At 42.6% G+C, this 20673-nt stretch overlaps 1 protein-coding gene across 5 annotated transcripts in view; it reads left to right on the top strand.

Annotated features, from left to right (window-relative positions):
- The first annotated feature begins 1159 nt into the window (after nucleotides 1–1159).
- Nucleotides 1160–20673, top strand: part of AGPAT4 (1-acylglycerol-3-phosphate O-acyltransferase 4) — a 72667-nt gene continuing 53153 nt past the window's right edge. The window contains exons 1-2 of one of the 5 annotated variants that reach the window (XM_058836712.1): nucleotides 1160–1260; nucleotides 15185–15413. In XM_058836712.1, the coding sequence (XP_058692695.1) occupies nucleotides 15236–15413 (178 nt within the window). In that variant the 5' untranslated portion in view covers nucleotides 1160–1260; nucleotides 15185–15235. Of the gene's footprint in view, nucleotides 1261–3268; nucleotides 3327–15184; nucleotides 15414–20673 lie in introns of those variants that run through there. The other 4 variants (XM_058836711.1, XM_058836714.1, XM_058836713.1 and 1 more) reach the window with 4 other exon arrangements.

Below are 20673 nucleotides of genomic sequence, written 5' to 3' on the forward strand. Positions count from 1 at the left end.
TGCTCTTTGTACAATCTTTAGAACTGTTTCATTGCTTCATCTTGTCTAGGACTGTCAGTGGAGCTGCTCTGTGCTGCCACTGCCCTGTTCAGGTACTGTGGGAAAGTGCTCTGGCCAGTGAGCACACTGCCTGTGGTGTGGCTACCCTCAGCTCCAGCCTTGCTATTGCTGCTCCCTAAGAGCATTAGTTACCTAATAGTAACAGCAACATTAACGATAAAAGTAATGAAAAGGAGAGAGAGGAATAAAACCCCAGAAAAATAAGTGATGCACGGTACAAGTGCTCAGCAGACACTGATTGATGCAGTAGCTGCCGACTGAAGTTAAGCCATGAAGAGTGTTTAATTTGCGTTCATCTTACAGTGAAGACAAACAGGAATTCTACGTGGCTGGTATGGACCGGGACTGGAACAAGGCTTTACTCTATCCAGCTCATAACCTGCCAGCTTCCAGCCCCCCTATTTCCAGACACCCAGCAGCTGACAGTACTGTCCCAGTGATGTGTCATCCCAGTCACCATCACCTTCCAGTGCTTTGGGCGTTTATAATAGACTCGGCTCCTGCTGTTCTCTATTCATGAAAGCTGCCTTTCAACCCACAATCAGAGCCTGGCAGCAAATGTTTGCGTTGTCACATAGAGTGAATATTGTGTGTCAGGGTACTCGGCGCTTGGATGGCTGCCACGGTATTTATCTTCTTCCACAGCACTCAGGCCGTGGAGCTCCCTTTTATTGCCCGGTTTCTACTTGAAGGGGCAGATAGTCACAGGTGCGCATCACCCCGCGACAGTCCCCTCTCCCCCTTCACCCCGCGTTTGTCCCGCTAGGGGATGGCGAGCGCCCAGCTCCGATCAGCGCCGGCGACGCCGAGGGGACGAGCGCTGCACCGCGCCCCTTCCCTCGGGCCGCCGCTCCCCCGGCTCCCCCTCCCTCCTCGGAGCCCGCCGCTCTTCCTCAGCCGCGCCGAGGCACCGCCAGCTCTCCTTCTCCGCTCCGCTCCGAAGGGCGGGCGAGGCCGGTGCGGGGAGGGGTCGCCCCTTCCCACCGCCCCCGGAGGAAGTGACATGATGACGGCGGGAAGGGCAGGCGAGGGGGGCCCTGTTCCCGGAGTGGAGCCGCCTGGCGGGTGGAGCCTGGCGGCCCCGCCCGAGCCGCCCGCCCGCTCCCGCCGCGTGCAAAGTAGTGGCAGCCGGTGCGGCTCGGCCGCCGCCCGCTCCCGGCGCCCCAGCGCGGCACGCGTGCCCAGGCCCGCCGGCGCCAGGTACGTGCTTTCCCCCTGGCGCCCTCCGCGCTCCGCAGGTGCGGGGCCGCCCTCCCTCCTCCGCCCGGCGTGCTGCCCCGGGTGGAAAAACCAGCTCCGAGCCTGCCTCGGCCCGGCGCTGCCACCCCCCGGCGCGCTGTGGCGGCGAGCCGGGCGGTGGGCTGCGAGTACAAGTTCCCTGATTTATTCGCCGCCGGGCCGGGTCTCCCCCGCCGCCCGGACCCGCGCCTTTTCTCCGCGGCCGCCGAGAATTTTCCTGCCGCCTGCGGGCCCCTTTGTGTGGCGAGCGCTGCCCGCGCCGGGGTTTCCGTGGAGACGGCGGAGCTTCGGCGGCCCGGCCCTGCCGAGCCCCCTGTGCCGCGCCGGGCGGGCGTGCCGCCCCTGCCACTTTCCCTCCGCTGCCGGGCGCTCGGCGCGGCTGGCGGTGGCCGGGGATGGGGCGGGCGGAGCGGTTGCCCCGGGAACGGGCTCTGCCATCGCCCGCTCGCTGCCCCTCCCCGAAGGCGCCGCTCCACAGCGAGCGGGCGCGGCGGGGTCCGGAGCGGGCGGGCTCGGGCGCGGGTCGGTCGTGGAGACTGCTCCGTCCGTCGTAGCCGGGCGTCCGTGAGCTGAGGCGGGGAGAGGGGCAGTCTTGTCTCCCTGGTGATGTGATCACGGGTTGTAGGAGCTCTGTCTTTCACCTGTCGGCGTCTGTTCGTAAAAAAATTAAAGCAGAATTAAATAATGGCCGTGAACTGAGTTTAGGTGTGTCGGCTGATACCGTGTGGTGAACGTTATTTAAATAACAAGTAATGCGTTTTAGCATTTATTTCAACAAGTGAGCACATACTCAAGTGCCTGAAAAGTCAACCCCCGAAAGAGTCTGTTTCAACAATGTCACGCACCAAGACTTTTGGTCCTTTGTTGCACATTCCTAAAAGCCGTGTTTTACGTCCCTGTGCAAACATCTAAGAATAATGTACCTTATGCAAGAGAGAGCAACTTTGCTGCTACATGAAAACTGAAAATGCTTTACAAGAAGGTAGAAGGATGCCAGAAACTCTCAAACAGAAAAACCCCAAGCATTTATTTAAAAACAGTGATGCCTCCAGCCCAGGAAGTTGTCCCAGGCGATTGTAGCCTCAACTTGTACTGATAATGATTTCCCACTAGAGTGAGTAGCAAAAGAATTGAAAATTGCTGGAGTAGAGAAACTGTTGTGAAACAACTTTAGCTGAAATTTGCAGCCTTTTTTTCCTCTAACTTCTCATGTGAAGGATAAGATTGTTGTAGATGTACAAAGGTCTGTTTATATATGCCAGGACCACTTCTGTGTAAAGACTGACTGCATGGGTCAGTAGAATAGTTGATGTGCTCTAAATGTTTGCTGTTATTTTCTTTCTCTAGCTGCTCGTAGCTGATACAATGCTGTGGTTTTCCAAATACTACGGATTAAAACACGTATTTATTCACTTCAGAAATTTGTGTAAATATTATGTGTATCTTTGCTCTTCCCTATTAATGTTTTCCATTAACAATGTCTGAATAAGCTGTTTCGAAAAATGAAACTTTTACTGTGTTTTATGGATGACAGGATCAGGTTTCATGTGGAAGAGTATATTGGGAAGTCTGCAGAGAAGAGAAAACATGTTGCAAGCTGCTTATGGAAAAAGGTTGCTCTTAATTAAAGTTGTGTTGTTGACAAGCACTTTAACAGATTTTAGTAAGTGCCTCGCAACAAGGTGGAAGTAATGTATTTTCAAAGTGGAGCAATTGAACAGTGAGGTTAGCACTTGCTCAGAGTCACAGAACAGAAGTAATTGACTGTGTTTCTTGAAACTCAGTAGGTGTCATTTTGATGGGGAGGTTTTTTTTACAGTAAGTCTTGTTCTGTCCAGCCCGAATGCAGAGGCACTGAAGCAGTGTTCATCTCCCTGGAGTGAGGTGTACTCTCCTGGAGTGGTGGTTGTACATCACTCACAGTTTAATGGACTTACTGTACCATAGCAGAGAGGAGTTTTGTAGAAGAGCTCTCTTGCAGATGATGGATGAGAATCCTACAGCTGTACTTTGCCCTGCTGAAAGGGGTAGGTTGTTTTTTCTGTTGTGTACCCTTGATTTTACTGCTGGAAGGTGAAGACTAGGAACAATTCTCCTTCAAATCTCTTTTTGCAGGAAGACACTGTCACAGCTGTGCTGAGAGGAGCAAGGTACCATACTTGTGTTGCAAATGAGCACTTATGGCCCTTAGAACTTGTATTAGTAATTTGGTCATTAATTTTAAGAATTCATTTCCATTGCATGATGTGGAACACCACTTCCCTAACTCCTAAGTAATGGCATCACTACTGCTGCTGTCGGTGTGTCCTGATAAGGGAGCAGATGAGTAGGAGGGCAACAGTGCGTAGTAGGGCACTGTGCATGTACTTTACTCAGGAAAACTTTTGCAACTGTGGGCTTCGCTTATTAGGGGAAACCTAATACTAGTCAAGGCAACTGTCACATCAGGTGTGTTTGATTCACCTGTACTGAATGCAGTGGGCATTTTGTAAAGGAAGCAGAAATGTGACAGAACAGTACCCTGTGTGATTTGTTGCCTTTCAGCAACAAATATGTGGTATGTGGCAGCTAAGAATGTGTTTTTTCCCTGAAGTGCTTTATCTCTGGGGTGGCCTTGCCCAGTGATTCATTTGCAGGTGTTTGGGAAAGTTTGCTCACCAGTCTGTTGTTTGATGGTCTTGAGCTCATTCACATCTGACTGTGGTGAGTACCCTGATCAACTCTGACTAATGCTTGTGTGCTGCTCAGAAACTGCTGACTCACTTCGTTTTCGCGCTTTTCCCCTGTTTTCCTCCAGTGCCTCGAACTAGAGAGGAGGTAGGGTCCAAGGTAAGGTCAGAGAAGGGAGAAATGGAAATGAATGAGAGTAACTGCATGTTGTGGCAAGGATGAAAATGCTGCAAAGACTCTCTTTGGTAATGTGGGAAAAACAGAATAGCTGTAATGGATTTGCTGAAAAGGCACGTATGATATGTGTTAAGAATCGAGCAGAGCAGTGTAACAGCTGTAGTGAGCCCACCAGGAGATCCTGGGTTATGGTCCTGCTAGTGGTCTGTCCTTCAAATTCAACTTAAAGCCTTTTTACTTCTTATGCCACTGTTTTGACCTTCTGCTCTTCTGTCTGTTGTGTTATATTCTGCCACAAAGGGCTTTACACTGAAATAATTTTCTGCTTCTTGCAAAAGGGCTGACCTGGCTTGAGGTTTCTACTGTAGCGTAAATAACAGGGAAAGGCAGTTAACCAGTTCTAGGCTGGAAAGGAGTCAGAGAAAAAGGTCACTGAGAGAGGGTTTACTTGCCAAAAGACTAAAGACAGGCAGACAAGCACACTGATTTCAGTTGCATATGGGACTGTTTATTAACATCTGAAAAACCTCTGATGTTCATTAGATTTCCTTTTAATTGGACCAGCAAAATTAAATTTCAGTCACATTTTCCCAGTAGAATCCAGGTGGATGTAATGTTTTGTCCATGCTGGTTCAGTTTGCAGATAATGGAGATTTTTTCATCTAGTGGAGAAAGGATGACTCAACAGCTGCTGTTAAAGACAGGGAAAGAAACGTATTTGGGGGGAATTGGCGCATGATTTCAAGTGGCATCTACTTTGTGAAAGTTAAATTGTGTACTGCTTCTCTCCCTGTCTCCAAGTTATCCGTGTCTCCGCACATTGTAAGTCGCCTCTTCTTACCGTGTTTTTGAGCATTTTGGGAAATACTATTACTGCAGATACTGCTTTGCACTTCTGGAAGGTCTAGAAGCATTCTGCAGCAGACTGCAAGCAGACTGCAGCTGCACATGAATCATTTATGAGGTTCCCCCCTTCAAGTCCCAGGTGGTTGGTCAGGGGTTAATTCTGTGATTCTGTCTCACTGTATGTTTTTTACATGCCTGTGCCTCTGAGTGTGTGCATAAATACTGCCTTTCACCCAAGAAGGAGACAGAGAAAAGTTTCATTCTGAATTTAAGGCTTGTAAAAGTATCTCAAAAATATTTAAAGTAAGTAGGAGAAATGCTCAAGGCCAGGCTTTTAAAAGGACCTGGGCATGTGCAGTTGTTCAGTGATGTTGTAGAAAATCCAGGTGGGTGTTAATGTATCAAATGCTTAGTTGAGTGCAAAATTTATAAAAATGTTCCTGGATTCTTAGCAGCATGTTTAGGAACTGTTAACATCTGCACACTTGCCATCCAGTAAAGTAAATGCAGTCAGTTCAAACACTGTCTCTAAATGATCTTGCTGGATGTTTAAGGTGGTTTTGACTAGCCCTGGCTTTCAGTGATGAGAATACAAGATCATTGATCAGTTACATCACACTTGGCTGTTTTGGAGTCATAATCTTTGCTAAACAACAAAGACAATTGAAACTTGTTGAGAGATTTCTTCTGGCTTCAACAGTTTGAATCGGGTCCAGAATGAAACCTCTCTTTATTACTGGTGCCTGTGATAAAGGCTTTCATTCTCTGAAGTTCTCAAATTAAATCAGGCTATTAGGGGACTGATGGTCAGGAAGAATGAGGAGGCTGGAAGTATTCCTAGTTCATGTTGTGACAAAATAGTTCTGCACACTAAGATCGTGAGGCAGAGGTTAGTGAAAATTGATGTAGAATAGAACTGCTGATATGTGGGTAAAGCAATCATCATGTTTATTTAGATTTTTACCTGGCATTTGATTGTTTCCTGTGTAGGTGCATCTGAGCCTTTCACTGCAGCTGGCATCGTATTTTTTGGAACCATGCCATCCACATCTCAGCTATAAGATTTTTATTTTTTAAGTATTGGGTGTTAGATTGTTAGGGCAGGAGTCGGTTTTCTTTAAGTAATAAATCTGGAAGCTTCATTCTTCAGTTAAACTATTTTCTACAGAAAGAACCATTAAACAACATTTAAGGAATAAATATTAATATCCTGTGTATCTCTGTCTTGGTGTGGCTGCATCTTTTGTATGCATTGTCAATTCCAGTTTTGGGATGCGATTTTCATAAAGGAGAAATTCAGCTACTTCATACTCTTCAGCATCATATGATAGCATACAGACAAACTAAATCAATACTTAGACATTAAAAAAGGCCTTGTGAGTCTTTTTGTGTTTAATGCTTCCTTAGTATTCAAAGAGCATACTAATGTTGCTTCATATTAATTAAAAATATGCAGATGGCTTAGCTGAAGGAGACTGTCTTATGTCACAGAAGATACAAAAACCTAACAGCTCACTTGGAGCTGTAATCAGGTGAATGGCACTTTTTGTTTCCAGCATGCTTGACAATATCTTGTGATTTGTAGTGGAAGTTTTTGGATTCCCTTATGGAGAAGGTCGGTGCTGTTGGCTCATACCGTGTGACTTGGAAGCACAAAGGATGCGGTCTGTGCCATGTCCCTGTTGTGTCAGTGGCAGCGTGGGCAGCAGGGCTCAGACCCTCCAAGCAGAACATGGTTGTCTCCAGTAGGGTCCCTGCAGCTCTGCTCAGAGAGAGGCACCATGTTAGAAGTAATCATACTGGGGTTTTGGGGACAGTAGAAAATTCATTGAGCCCACAGCTCAGTGGCGGAAGTTGCACTTGAGGTTGCTGGTTAGTGGTGCTGTAACCGTGGAGTATTTCTCAACTCAGTGACTTGTGCCCTATCTCTGCTACTTTACACAATTTTTTTTCTTAAGATTCTTGCTGCCACAAATTCTATGTTATTCTGTAGTTGCGCTTTCTGGTTTTATTTAAATAAACAAAACAACAAAGCCACACAAGTCAGGAATTAGACTCCTAGGAAAAGGCTTAAAGAGACTGCCCAAAATTACTAAAATGTAAATCACAATTCCAGAAACTATAAAGAGGTCTTTATATGGGAGCAAGGAAAGAAAGTTACCCTTTTCTCAGTGCTGATAATTTTTATCTTCTGATTGATGTCTTTGCAGCATATATCAATGCCTTTTAATTCCCTCTTGGATAAGAATAATAGGAAAGACGTTTGTGTGCGCACAAATGCACGTAATACTGCCCACTCAGTGCTGAAGCTGTAACTTGTAGTTTATGGTACAGACCCATCCAAGTTGCTGAATACTGGACTTACATTTCCTGAGGAATGGAGAGAGGAAGGGAAAGCAGAGTGCATTAGATCAGCACATACATCCTGGGTTGTACAGGAGCATTTATACCTATTGCATCATCTGCTTCTGCTGAAGGTCCTTGTGGCATGTGCCCATTCCCTCTCTGCCCTCTATGTGTGGCCTTTTAAAAGGTGTTGTGAGGAAAATGTGAGCATGGGCAAGAAGGCAAATAAAGGAGTATGAAAAGTACTATTTTGTGCTGAAAGTTGGAGCCTGGGGAAGTGACAGGTTGTGGTTCTGGTGTTGGCTGTTTGGTGGATTCACTGTGTAACTTTCACAAGCTCTCTACCAGGGGAGGTAAAAGGTGACCAGCAGCAGTATTTCACTAGTGTCTTCTGAATAGCTGTAGCTTTTCCTATCAGAGGGGATGGATAAATACAGGGAAAAAAACTGATAAAATCCACACTACTTTCCTATATAAATGAAGGATTTCATCTTGCATAGAGAAATGGACTTGCTCATGTTACTAAGTCTGCTGAGGGGATATGAAACTCTTCTGCCTGGATACAACTGCTTACGTGTTTGAGGTGAGTTTGTCTGTTGAGGAACTGTAGTTAGGAGGTGATGCTTTCTTTCATAGTCTACCTTTGCAACTCATTGTGGGTAAGAATAGGAGGAGTAAGACACTTTGAAGTAAATGCGATCCATGTTTCTGTGTTGACTCACACGTAAATGTGGTTTGGATGTGGGGGAAGTATTTTTTCTGTTGAGACTGTATAAGCAGTTCCTGTACCTTGTGCTGACCCTTTGTGTTGCTGTGAATGTAATCTATAGTTCTTAAAACAAGGTGAGTGCAATCAGTAGGCATAAGCTATGAGTCTTCATAGGAGAGGCCTTTCCAAAGTTTATCTCTTACCAAGAGAATGTTTGGACTCCCAGCACAATCTTCAAAAGCAACCCTGTTTTTGTACAAGCTCCTGAATAATCCTTTGTCAGCCGTCTTCTGTACCCCCATTTATCTGGGCTCTTTTAAAAGAAATGTTTTTATAATAACCACTGAAGAAGTCAGTAGCTACTCTTGTGTTGGATCCGTTCCTGAAATTCCCAGTGTAGAGGTAATCAGTGTGCCTTTGATGTTGGGCAAGTATTAAGATGCAGGTGGCAACATCCTGCTGTACTGCCCCTGCTGACTCTGTAGTTGTTAACGTGTTAAATTCCTGTGTAAGGAGCGGTGGTGTGGATCTCACCCTTGAGACATTTTTCTTATGCTGTGCATTGAGGATCAATGCCCTAATTAGGCTGACTCTGATCTCATTACTTCAAATGAACAGTTACCCCAATAGGGCCATGACTGTTCTGTACAAAATTACAAAATTTCACGTATCATAAATGCAAAAGCATCTCTACTTACGGACATACGTAGGTGTATTTATATTTGCCAAGGCTTTGTTTGTTGCAAACATTCAGAATTGGTAATTTAACAAACCACCTGTACTTTTGCAGAATGTCGTAAGTCACTGAAGTGATTTTGTGCGTGTTTGTGGGGGGGATGACAGTAACGTGTGAGTCTCGTTACCTTTGATTAAGCACTAAATGTTGTCCATGAAGACAAGTATTAAATTGTCTGTGAGAATGTGATATAGTTGCGTGTCCTACACCCTTTGTGGTTATTCACCTCAGTTATTTTTGAGGAGCTATCCAGGTTGCTTTTGTTAGTGTGATAGCATAGCCCACATCCTGCTTAGATTCTCAGTATGCTTTCTTGTAATTTTTTACTGTTTAGTCCTGCTGTCTTGCTTAGTCCCTAAACTTTACTTGTGTGTGATGCTTGCTGCCCTTGTTGTCAGTGCAAGTGGCTTTTTAGGTTAATGGACCCAGTTAAAGTAATAAAAAAGGAAACAGAGGGACTCAGTGGTTCCCAGGACTGCACTCTGATAAATTCATCTACGTCTTGAGTATCTTAATGCAGCACTTTATTTTTTCCCAAGCTAATTGCAGATAATTGCACTTATATATATATTTATATGCATATATATGAATTTATTAAAGTACAGAAATCTGTGTGGGAAACAGTTGAACAGAAGCACTTGGCATTTTGGAAAGAAGCAACTTGCCTTCCAGTGCTATTTTTGTGAACTTCATGTTCTGCGCCCGAGATAACTGATGTACTTCACCCTGATGTATTTTTTGAGGATCTCTTTAGAAGCTTGGAACAGAAGTTCTTAACTTCAAGGGGTTTATTCTTTACAAATAAATACCTCCTCTCTGCAACAAGCCCTGCAGTTCCTAAATGTTGCACCTCCAAGGAGTTTTTTATTGATATTTGTTTAAGTTCATCTCCCTCCTCCCTGAGTATTTCATGCTTCTGGAAAAAGGAGCAAGCCTGAACTGCTTCTCACCAGAACTTGAGCAGTTGCTCCCCATATTTCCCACTCCTTCCCAGACTATGCATGCCTCTCTCAAACTGCTGTCATCCTCCTCACCTTGCTGTATAAACACTTTGCTGTGTTGGGACAAGCATTGAGTCTAACGGGAGCTGTGCTGTGCATTTTGCTGGTAAGGTATGTGTACACGGAGGACTTGTGTCCTGGCAGGCATGCAGAGTTTGTGTAGCTGTTTTCCCTACATTAGATCACAGCAGGAAGAAAATTTAAAAGGGAGAAGAAGAAAGCATTATGCTGCGATACTTATTTGAAAACTCCCAGATTATATTTATTTCTTCAGTTTACACTCTGTTACACAAATTATCTCTATGCTCACTAGAAGATGAACAGTAAGCCAGTTTTATAGCAAGTATATAGATTTGAAATTCTGAATCTTGCTGGTAGGTGGTATTCCTTCTTCAGCTTTTGAAACAGCCAGACTGACTGATATATCCATTGTAACAATGTGCAGCTCAGGAATGCAGGACTCCTCATGAAAATCTAAAAGGATTCCTTAACTTTGGGGAAGGTCTTAAGATATGCTCAAGTTATTCCCCAGTTTGGGAGGTTTTGGAGAAATTGTGATGGGTTGATCTTGTCTGGCTTCCAGGTTTACACTGAACTGTTTCCTCACTCCCCTTCCTCAGCAGGACAAGGGAAGAAAATAGGACAAAAAAGTTAGTGGGTTGAGGTAAGGACAGAGGGGTTCATTCACCAGTTACTATCATGGTCAAAATAGACTCTACTTAGAGAAGTTTAATAAAACTTACCATCAGCTGTGGCTGTGAAAAAATGCTCTAGTAATTGCCTTTGGGGGAGATGGAAAGTGATTCAAACCCTAATAAAGCATGAGGCAAATAGATAATTCTTCCTCCAGATTTGGGTTTTGTTTTTTTTTTTTGGTGAGGTGTGTACAGATACAGTCTCCTTGCAGATGAATACACACACAGATGCAAGCTCACTTTTGTTAGCTTGATGCTCACTGACAGAAAGAGCAGAGCTCAGGGGCTTCCTGTGACTTGCTTTGCATATGTATTTCATGTACAGCATTACTGTTAAAATAGACTGATGTATATGCAGTGCTGCATATATATGTCTGTGATCTTTTCACAGAATCATTTAGGTTGGAAAAGACCTTAGAGATCGAGTCCATCCTGTGACTGAACACACCACCATGTCAACCAGACCGTGGCACTGAGTGCCAGGTCCAGTTAAATACCTCCAGTGTCAGTGACTCCACCACCTCTCTAGGCAGCCCATTCTAGTGTCTAATCACCCCTTCTGTGAAGAAATTCCTCTTGATGTCCAACCTGAACCTCCCCTTGCACAGCTTAAGACTGTGTCCTCCTGTCCTGTCCTGTCCCTGGTTTCCTGGTAGAAGAGGCAAACCCCCACCTGGCTACACCCTCCTTTCAGGCAGTTGTAGAGAGCAATGAGGTCACCCCTGAGCCTCCTCTTATCCAGGCTAAACATCCCCAGCTCCCTCAGCCACTCTTCACAGGACTTGTGCCCCAGACCCTTCACCAGCTCCTTTGCCCTGCTCTGGACTTGCTCCAGCACCTCGATGTCCTTCTTGTAGTGAGGAGCCCAGAACTGGATGCAGTACTCAATTGTGGCCTCACCAGTGCCAAATACAGGGCTTTTGGTGGCAGCTGATACTGACTTAAAAGGTGCTACTGAAACTGCTCAATCTGACCTGAGCATATTTTCATAACAGTGTTTGTAACTCATCCATCCAAGAATCTGGTTTAGATGAGAAAATGCAAGAATAGGCAGTATCATCATCTGGTTGGCTGTTCTTATCTTGCAGCAAAGCATTTGAGGACTGAATCAAAGACTAGATGTAAGTGAAAACTTTCATGTATACTTGAAATATGTACTGAAAAAAAAAAAGAGGTATACTGATGACTTGCCTCTCTTTCTAAGTGGGTGATATCAGCTCAATCTAGATGCTGTCAGATACGTATCATGTTGCTTTCCACACTCTGAGAACTCTATATACTATGTGAACTTTTGAAATGGTGACAGTTCCTTGCTTCATTTGTGTGCTTCCTCTAAAAGTGCCAACAGTTGTGTTCTTTATGAAATCTCTAGTTGTAGTATCAAAACACTTACTGGCTTGGAAGTACGAAATAGAACTGTTCACTGGCAGCAGCATCTGCTGGCATAGAGTTCTTCACCTGGCATATCGCTTCTATGTCCTCCTGATCAGTTAGTCTAAGCAGAAGGAAATGCTGAGCGTAGTTGAAGTGGGAAACACAGTAAATCTTGCTGAGGACTGGAAGTTGGAGGGGAAAGAGTTAGAATGAATAGTCATGTAATTTGCTTGTAAACCTGAACGTGTGACCTCTTAATCACATGAATAGATGCTTGTTGACTTAGTCCCTAAACAGACATTTGAGGTTTGAGTCTTTTGTTCTGTATCCAAAGGAAAACGGTTATTAAAGAATGTCCCTATATGGTTTAGATGCTTTAGCTAGCCATTTTCTCCTAATTAATTTTAAAGGGTGTTTGGTAGAAGATAGCTTCTTGGCAGCATTCTGATCTTAATAGCTTCTGAGAAAATGCATTGATTTGCCGTTTTGTTTTTAAAAGATTGCTGTATTTTTCAGTCATTATGTATAAAGAAATCACTAATTTAATAAACCAGCATAATGGATTAAGAATTAAAGACCCGACTCTTTTATCACTTAAACTGGTGTTATGTTGATGTCACCCATGAGGACTTTTAGGAAGAGAAAGAGTAAATGTAAGGTGTTCCTGTGGACTATTAAACCCATGTTTCTAGACCTCATTCATAAGATCAGAACTGATTCATTTTGTTACTTGTACCAAGAATACATTGCATTCCTGGAGTTTGGGTAATAAAAACAGTCCAAAAAAAATCTTATAAGAATGAGCTTATGTCTGAGAAACAAAAACTTAGCAACCATTCCATATACAATGTTTAGTTTGCACATTTTATAGGGAAAACAGATTGCATTTAGTCAAAAGAGAAAATTTCTTTGTGTGGTCCCTACTTTTCGGAAAAGAAGAATTAATGCAGTGTCTCTCATTTGTTGTTCCTTTTGCGAGCCAGTTAGGTTAGATGCCTTTGAATGATATTGCTTAAGTAGATTTAGTTTGCCTTAAAACAGCTCTCTGAAGCTTTACCAAAATGAAGTTTGATGGCTGAAGTAGGAAAGTGAGGAATTAATTACTTTCAGACATTCCATTGTGGCTTAATAAAATTGTAATGCAATAATTATGTTTTATCAGTGTTATTGCATGTGTGTTTATTTTATTTCTGCGAAGTTCTGTTTTAAAGACCCAGCAGGAAGTAAATGATACACATGAACATAGCATTTTAATAAAGTTTGACATCTGTTATAATGAAAAGGTAACAGAAAAAAAAAAGAGTTGCTGGATTAATTAGTGGACAAAAGACCTAATTATTTTTGTTACAAAGCCTGTCTGTCAGCTTCTTACTACAGTAGGTTTATGTTGTTTATATCAAATAGTGAGTTTTCAGGTCTTCACCAAGTAAGCAGTGCTACAGTCGTTATTTGTGGCTGCTGTTTTTATGTTTTATCCCATGTCTTACTGATCTCTGGGAATTAGGTTACTGTGATTCTGTGGGATAGAATTAAACAGGCAGACTATCACAAAAAAGCCCTTTTGATCAGTTTTAGTCGAGGACCATAGAATGAACCCAGTCATCAGGGTTTTGGACACTGTAGAGTCTTTGAAACCATCCACTTGCAGGTAGCTGGTTGCTTCTGTTCTGTTTTAAAGAAGGTTGCTGCCTTTTTAATTGGTTGGCTTTTTCTTCTGAGTGTTCAGTGGAAGGGCTGGAGAAGAAACACAGCAATGTTTCCTACTAGACAACATTTCTCATTCTGCTTAGCCTTCAAAAACAAAGCCTTTGGTCAAAGCCCAAGCTAGTAAATTTTGTGCCACCCTAAGAATTGTACCTTTAACAGGAAGGCTTGTTAAAGCTGGAAAAGCTTTTTCTGAGTATCATGGCAGTGGTTACTACAATGAATAGAGGCCTGTTCTGCCGTCCTGAGCTACAGCTGGTGTCAGCTGTGGTACTGAATAGTACAGCAAGATAAAGGGAACAAAAGGGCATATTTTGTCTGCTAATAATAGGCTTGGGACTGCCATAAACTCTTTATATAGATTATGCAACAATACTGATTCTCTTTCTTAAAATTTTCCTCATCTTCCTTGTGGTTGAAAAACTGGCTAAATAACTTCCGAAGATTCTGAGCAGTTCTTATGTCTGCTCTTTGCTGTGGCGAGCAGAGTCAGCAAAGGGTGGTAAAATAAATGTTTCAGGACACTGATCTAAGACTCAGTGCCTCACATAATGGGATCTCATATAAACTAAAAGGATAGGCATAAAGATTTTTTTCATCAGTTAATTCCCTAGGCTGCTGACAGCTGCTGTTTTGCTACTGCATGTGACTGGCACATTCAGAAGTACTGTCTCAGGGCTTCCTCCCTGAGAAAACTCTTCCATGCCTCAGAGGGAGAAACAGTGGAGGAATGGAACAGCATGGCAGAGCATCTCCTGACTAACTGCATTCAGAATGCTGGGGGTTGTGTTTACTACGAGATGTGTCTTCATTCTAGCAGTGGTGGTAGTGATGGTAGGGGGAGGTCAGTACAATATTTGATAGGTCAGAATACTCTGCAGAGGACATTTCCTCTGAATGCTCAATTGCTAATGTTGGACTGGACCTTTCCAAAATTATACAAACATTTCATAAGTAACCTTAGAGTTGATTCTCTAATGGAAACACTGCTGGATCACGGGTTACTACTGTTGTTGATGTTTCATTTCTGGCTTTATGGATTATAACTGACAGAATCAGTGTCAAGGAATAATTGAACAAATTTTGTGTATTGTGCATAGCCAAGCTTTTCTTCTCTTGCCAAAATCAATGGTTATTTCAGTATGAGAGGGGAGGAAGACAATAAAGCTAGAAATAAGGGGCTGCTGCTACGTCTTGTTTGGGGACCATGTCTGGCATAGCTTGTAGAGAAAAGCACATCTCCTAAGCAAGCTCTAAAGCTTGCATTTAGTTTGAAGCAGACAATTCAAATAAAAATATAAGTTCATATCAAAGCTATCATATAGTTCAAACCAAAATATTTTATCAATGAAGACCATATATAGAAGAGTATAGTAGTCCATTGAATGGAGTCATACACTCATGGGCTTTTCCAAGTTAAGATGGAAATTTAAAAACTTGTTTCCAAAGACAAATGTAAATTGATTCACAAATACAGTATTCTCTTTCCATTGTTACTTTTGCAAATACTGACATCAGGCCTTTTCCTGCCATAGATTTAATTTTAAGTGTAAGCATGAAGTCTGTTTTAAGTCTGTCTGTAGAAATGAATGCACTCCATAACTGCTGATACTATTTGGTTTTGCAGGTTGTCTTCTGAATTTTGTCTGAAGGTACCCTCTTGCTTTCTCAGCAAATCATGGACATCGTTGGCTTTCTGAAGTCGCAATTCATTTGCCACCTTCTGATCTGCTACATATTTATAGTGTCAGGACTGATCATTAACTTCATTCAACTCTTTACACTTATACTTTGGCCAATCAACAAGCAACTGTTCAGGAGGATCAACTGCAGGCTGGCTTACTGCATTTCAAGCCGTAAGATTTCTTTTTTTTTTTTTTAAGTATTTTCATATTTTGTCTTGAGGGAATTGGTAAGATAAGTAATGGATTTCAAAGCCTGTATAAAGGTCATGTCTGCTTCCTATAGCACCTGCACTTGTGTGAAGAGATGTATGCCTTGTTGAAATGTCTTGTGCTGAAGTGTTTTGCACTTTAATAGTGGGATACTTGTTTGACTTAGTATATTGAAGAAAGATTGCCTATCATTTGGCTATCCATCATGTTTCATTAACCCAAATGAGAAATGCTGACCAAATAATGCATCTCAGCAAGTTCAGCTATTATCTGTAAGGCTTACAGTGTTAACAAGTTGCTTCCAGTAATGCTTTCGATCTTTTAATCATCCATGATTTTGTTTATGATCTTGGTTTAAATGTTTCATGTGCAAATCCTGTTCAGGACTGGGAAATATCAGGAAAAAAAGGAAAACATCTTCAATTTCCTGTGCTTCTTTCTTAAGCCAGTTATAAACTGTTTTTTCTTTGAATAGGATTTCAGATGTTAAGCTACATCTGTATGTATTTAGTATATGCATGTAGTTATAATTCAGAATACAGCAGGTAGCCCATAACCAGTTGAAAGAAGCAGGGATTGCAGTGACACTGATTTTTTGGGGGGAGATGAGAGCATGAGCTCAGGATGTTGTAGATAGACCAGACCTTTGAAACTGCTGTGAGATGTGACAGTTGACTGGCACTTGACGAAACAGATAATTTCAGTGAAATGAAGGAGGGCATTAGTTTCTTCTTTATTAGTAGGAGTTTAGTGGAATCGTCACCTGACAACAGTGAATTATCAGAGCATGTGCAGTTTTCTGTTACAATCAGTTTGCTTATATATTTGCTTTTAAAAAGCTACAGCTGCAGCTTCAGCAGTTTTATTGTACTGCTGCTTCTGACTTCCACATAACTGCATTAACTTACAGCAGAGAGAATTCTTCACAGAAACTGTCATAGAAATGCTAACGTGCCCACATTCATTATTTAGGAGTGTGCTGTTAGATGTGTCCCCCTTCCAGAGAGATTTCCCTGGGCCTTTCTGAACTCAGAAGTGGTTTCTTAGAAGGAAACTGTTGAACAGTGCATGCGTTTTGTTGCTCCCTAAAAGATTATTCAAGTGTGATGTCACTGTCAGTGCTAAGTGACTTGGGGATGTTTCATACTGGGGAAAACAACCCTCCATTACAGCCTTTAACCATTGAGCTGTAGAAATGCAGCAAAATGGTCTTGTTCAGGTAATCTTTTCTTTTACTAGGAACCTGAAACAGGAAACTATTGTTAGTATTCATAATAAACTGTATGAGGTAGAAACCCGTCACATGCCTCAACTTGGGGGCTACTAGGGATTATTTATCTTCCATCAGTCACTGATAAGCAGCTATTCAAAGCATTTTTTTAAAAAACATACTTTTGACTTAAATTTCAAGTGCATCAGAGTGTATAGGCCCAAATAAATTTGGGATGCTGTTTTATTATTTCTGTAATGGAGAGAGGATGTTCCTTTTGAAAAATGTAATTTTTGCTGTCTCAGTGTATGTCCCTGAAGTAGTGAGTTTGTAAGTACTATTCATTTGCATGTACAAACAGTGGCATTGAATAGGGCCAGGTTTTTACCTTTTGCCTGGCAGCATAGTGTGTTTGAAGCCATGGTATCTAGAAGATACTGCACAGCTGCATATAGGTATATATTATTATTTTTCATTCAATGCCATCTGGCCCATTCTTGATTTTGGCTACTTATCGCAGAGATATCAGCACAGACTCTACAGTCTTCATGCTGAATCTTTCAGTTTAGCTCAATCTAGTCTGATCTAGGGGACGGACAGTATGGAAGAGGGAGTAATCCTGCATGCTTGTCCTTGGTGGGGCAGATGGCTTTGTACTCAGGGCTGCTGATCTAGTCTGCAGTGTTGATGCCACTGGAATAGATGGTGTTGTGAGGTTTTTGCCCAGTCATGCTCAGAACAAAGTATGTCTAGGTTAAAGCCAGTTATTTTAGCTTTACAACAGAGCAAGATAGCATTTGATGAGTCACCCTTATCTGATTGATATTTAGAAAGGGGAAAATGATTGCTAATTTGAAAAAGTATTTCAAAGAACTAAAGACCAGTTAATCAGAATGGATGTGTTTTTGGGGGCCACTGGTGTGGTGACTAATAAGTCAGGTCTGTATGGGTCAGATGAAAGTCATGGAAACAGCCTACAGTTGGAGACAATGAGGTTGGAGAATATAAGGAGGCATATACTTCTACAGTGGTGACAAGCATCATGTTGCTTTGAGAGCCTGATACAGCCTGAGTCACCAAGTCAACCAAAAAGTGAAACAGCAGGCATGTTTTAATTATAAAATGAAATGAAAGCAGCAGTTATCCTTAGATCCTGCAAGTTCAGTTGTTTTCTGTTTGATATCAAAGGTAGAGATAAATGGCTCTATGAAATTGGAGAGTTATTTTGTCTTTGATGATGTGCTCTTCGGGCAAGTTGGGGTTTTTTGTATTTCAAGTAGAGGTATTTTCTTATACCCTTTTTCTTCCTATCTCCTTCCTAATATAAGAATGTAATGTTCTCACTTCTCCTCGTGCACTGTCTGCTGTCATAACGCATCTGGGAAGCTAAAGTGCTATTGTGATTAATGACTTGTCCTCACTTGAGTAGTACAGCTTGAGTTGGGGTGTTTCTCTATTCACATGGATCAAACCAGACTAGCTCAAGTTAAAGTATTCACAGAATCATGAAATCATTAAAGTTGAAAAAGACCTTATGATTGAGTCCAACTGTCAGCTCAGCATTGCCAAATCCACCACTAAGCCATGTCCCTGAGAGCCACGTCTACACATTTCTTAAATATCTCCAAGGATGATGACTCAAATTCTGGGCAGTCTGTTCCAATGCTTGACAACCCTTTCCATGAAGAAAGTTTCCCAAATATCCAATCTAAACCTTACTGGGGACAATTTGAATCCATTTCTTCTTGTCCTGTCACTTTTTAGTTGGGAAAAGAGCCCCACTTCACTACAGCCTCCTTTCAGGTCACTGTAGAGAATGATAAATAATCCTCCTTTTCTCCCTCAGTTGCTCCTCTTCAGACTTGTGCCTCAGACCCTTCAGCAGCTTCATGCCATGAGCTGGCTGCATAGAGTAACTGTGGTGGGGTAGCTGAGCATGGGTAGCTGTGCGAGCTGCTGCTTCTCTGCTGTGAGTTTGGGACCTGCACTACAGCTTCTCACCATGACTACTGACAGCCCAGAAGGCCAAAGCTGCAGACATTCAAACTTTTCATCAACGCAAGTTAGAGGAGGGCTAAAAACTTGGTTTCCAGTTTGAATTGACAGTCAGAAGGATTAACTAGAGCAACAACTTGCTTTTAACGAAACAGAGCAGGTGTAATGTCACATACCAAGTTGCCTTCAGTAATTGATGATGATAAGTTATTGCCATTCTTGAAACCAATCGTGAGTCAACATGGTGAGCTTAGCTTCTCTGTTGACCTGCTGCAATATGTAATAGCATTGGGGATGCTCTCCAAAGGGTGTTATCTATTCCCCATGTTGCGGTTTGGCTTGCTTTTATATCTCCAAGGTACTTTTCATACTTTACTATAAATAAACTCTTTCTGTTTGATCCTCTTATCCCATTTGACAAATATGTAGAGAGTAATGGTAAATTCTAGTCCTGTGTCCTCTGTCTGTCTAGACCCTTACTGAAGAGTGTTGTTGCAAAGAGTGGACATCCAGCGTCAAAAGAACAAACTTTTGTCTGTGTTGGTCTTAAAATGAACCAAAAGATTGGTAAGGATTGTGCACCCTATTTCATGTTTAAACAAACAAACCAAAAAACCCCCAAAACAAACACCGCAAAAGAAACCACACACACAAGAGCCTAACAAGCCTCCCAAAATAAAAACAAGACACCAAAATCTTTGGGCTTCTAACTTGCAGAAAATATTTTCTGGCTTCAAATATATATTCATGGATTGGTTCAACTGCCTGTTAATCTGCTCCCCCTTTTGTAAAATGGCAACCTGAGTAAACGCCCTCATTCTGAAATGAACAGGGTGCACCCTAATAAGGAAATTGAATACTGCAAACCTCAGTAGGGGGATAACAATAAAAATTTCAAATGTAAGTGTGCTTGGAAGTTGGCACAAGAGCAAAAGCTAGGAAAGCAATCAATGTCAGGTTTTATTTTTAGGAACATTTTAATTTAGGAACATTTTGTCCTCAGTTTCTTTTTCTAAAAGATGGAGAACCAAGGTAGGAAGCACTTAGTGTGGAATAATACATCTCAGTTCTCATAGATGCTGTTTGTGCCTGAATCGGAAGAGATGGGAATACACCTTACTCCTTCCACCCTCTTAAGTGGTAGCAAACCACCACAAGGGGTGCACACAGCTTTTCTGCAGTAGCTTCTAAAGTTGGCCAGACTCATGGAGGGAACAGGTTATCTTGGGATTCATGCCATATGTGCTCATGGCTGCACAGCTTGCTGGTCAGTGGGAAAGTGGTTTGTACTTCCCAGATCAGTGCTTGCTTGGCTGTTGAAGTGCAACCCCAGGTCAAGCAGAGTGTGCTGGGCTCCTGTGGACTGTTCAGGACATGTGTTTAGACTATGACAATGGGACATACACATACAGGATACATGGCTTCTTTAGAGGTGCTGAGTGGGAGGTGAGGTGCCTGTGAGCAGAACAGTTGTTCCAGGTTATCTTGTCCTCTTGCTGTCACTGTACTGGGGGGAAATGAGTTTCTGCTGCTCCCAGGGTGAGTGGCAAACTGGCCTCCTGCTGACTCTGCACCAGGTGAATGTTGCATAAACAAAAGACCTGGCAGTAGCAATATGATTGTGTGGACAGGTGCACAAGGGCCTTAAAAGCAATCAACTTGGCTTCTAATCTGCCTTCATAAATAAATTATAGTAGTACTAATACCTATTGTCGTGCCATGAAAGGGGCGTTGTTACACCTTTGGGTAAAGTTACACTATGTAGGCTGCAGTTTGTAGATCCTGCTGAGGGGAAGGCCCTTGTTTGCATAGAAAGAGGCACCCTGATGCCTGTTCATTGACTGCAGCAAAACCAAGATGGAAACTGATTCTTCTTATGCCTGAGCTTCCTAGAAACAAAAGCAGAGGAAATTGAGAACTACTTCAAGTTCCGTCATCTTGTCTGACTGTTATAACACAGTAAAGCTAATTCCTTCCATGTACAACTATAGGTTTTGCAACGCGAGGACTTTGTGA

This window comes from Poecile atricapillus, chromosome 3, assembly GCF_030490865.1.
Source record: "Poecile atricapillus isolate bPoeAtr1 chromosome 3, bPoeAtr1.hap1, whole genome shotgun sequence".
Classification (NCBI taxonomy): Eukaryota; Metazoa; Chordata; class Aves; order Passeriformes; family Paridae; genus Poecile; species Poecile atricapillus.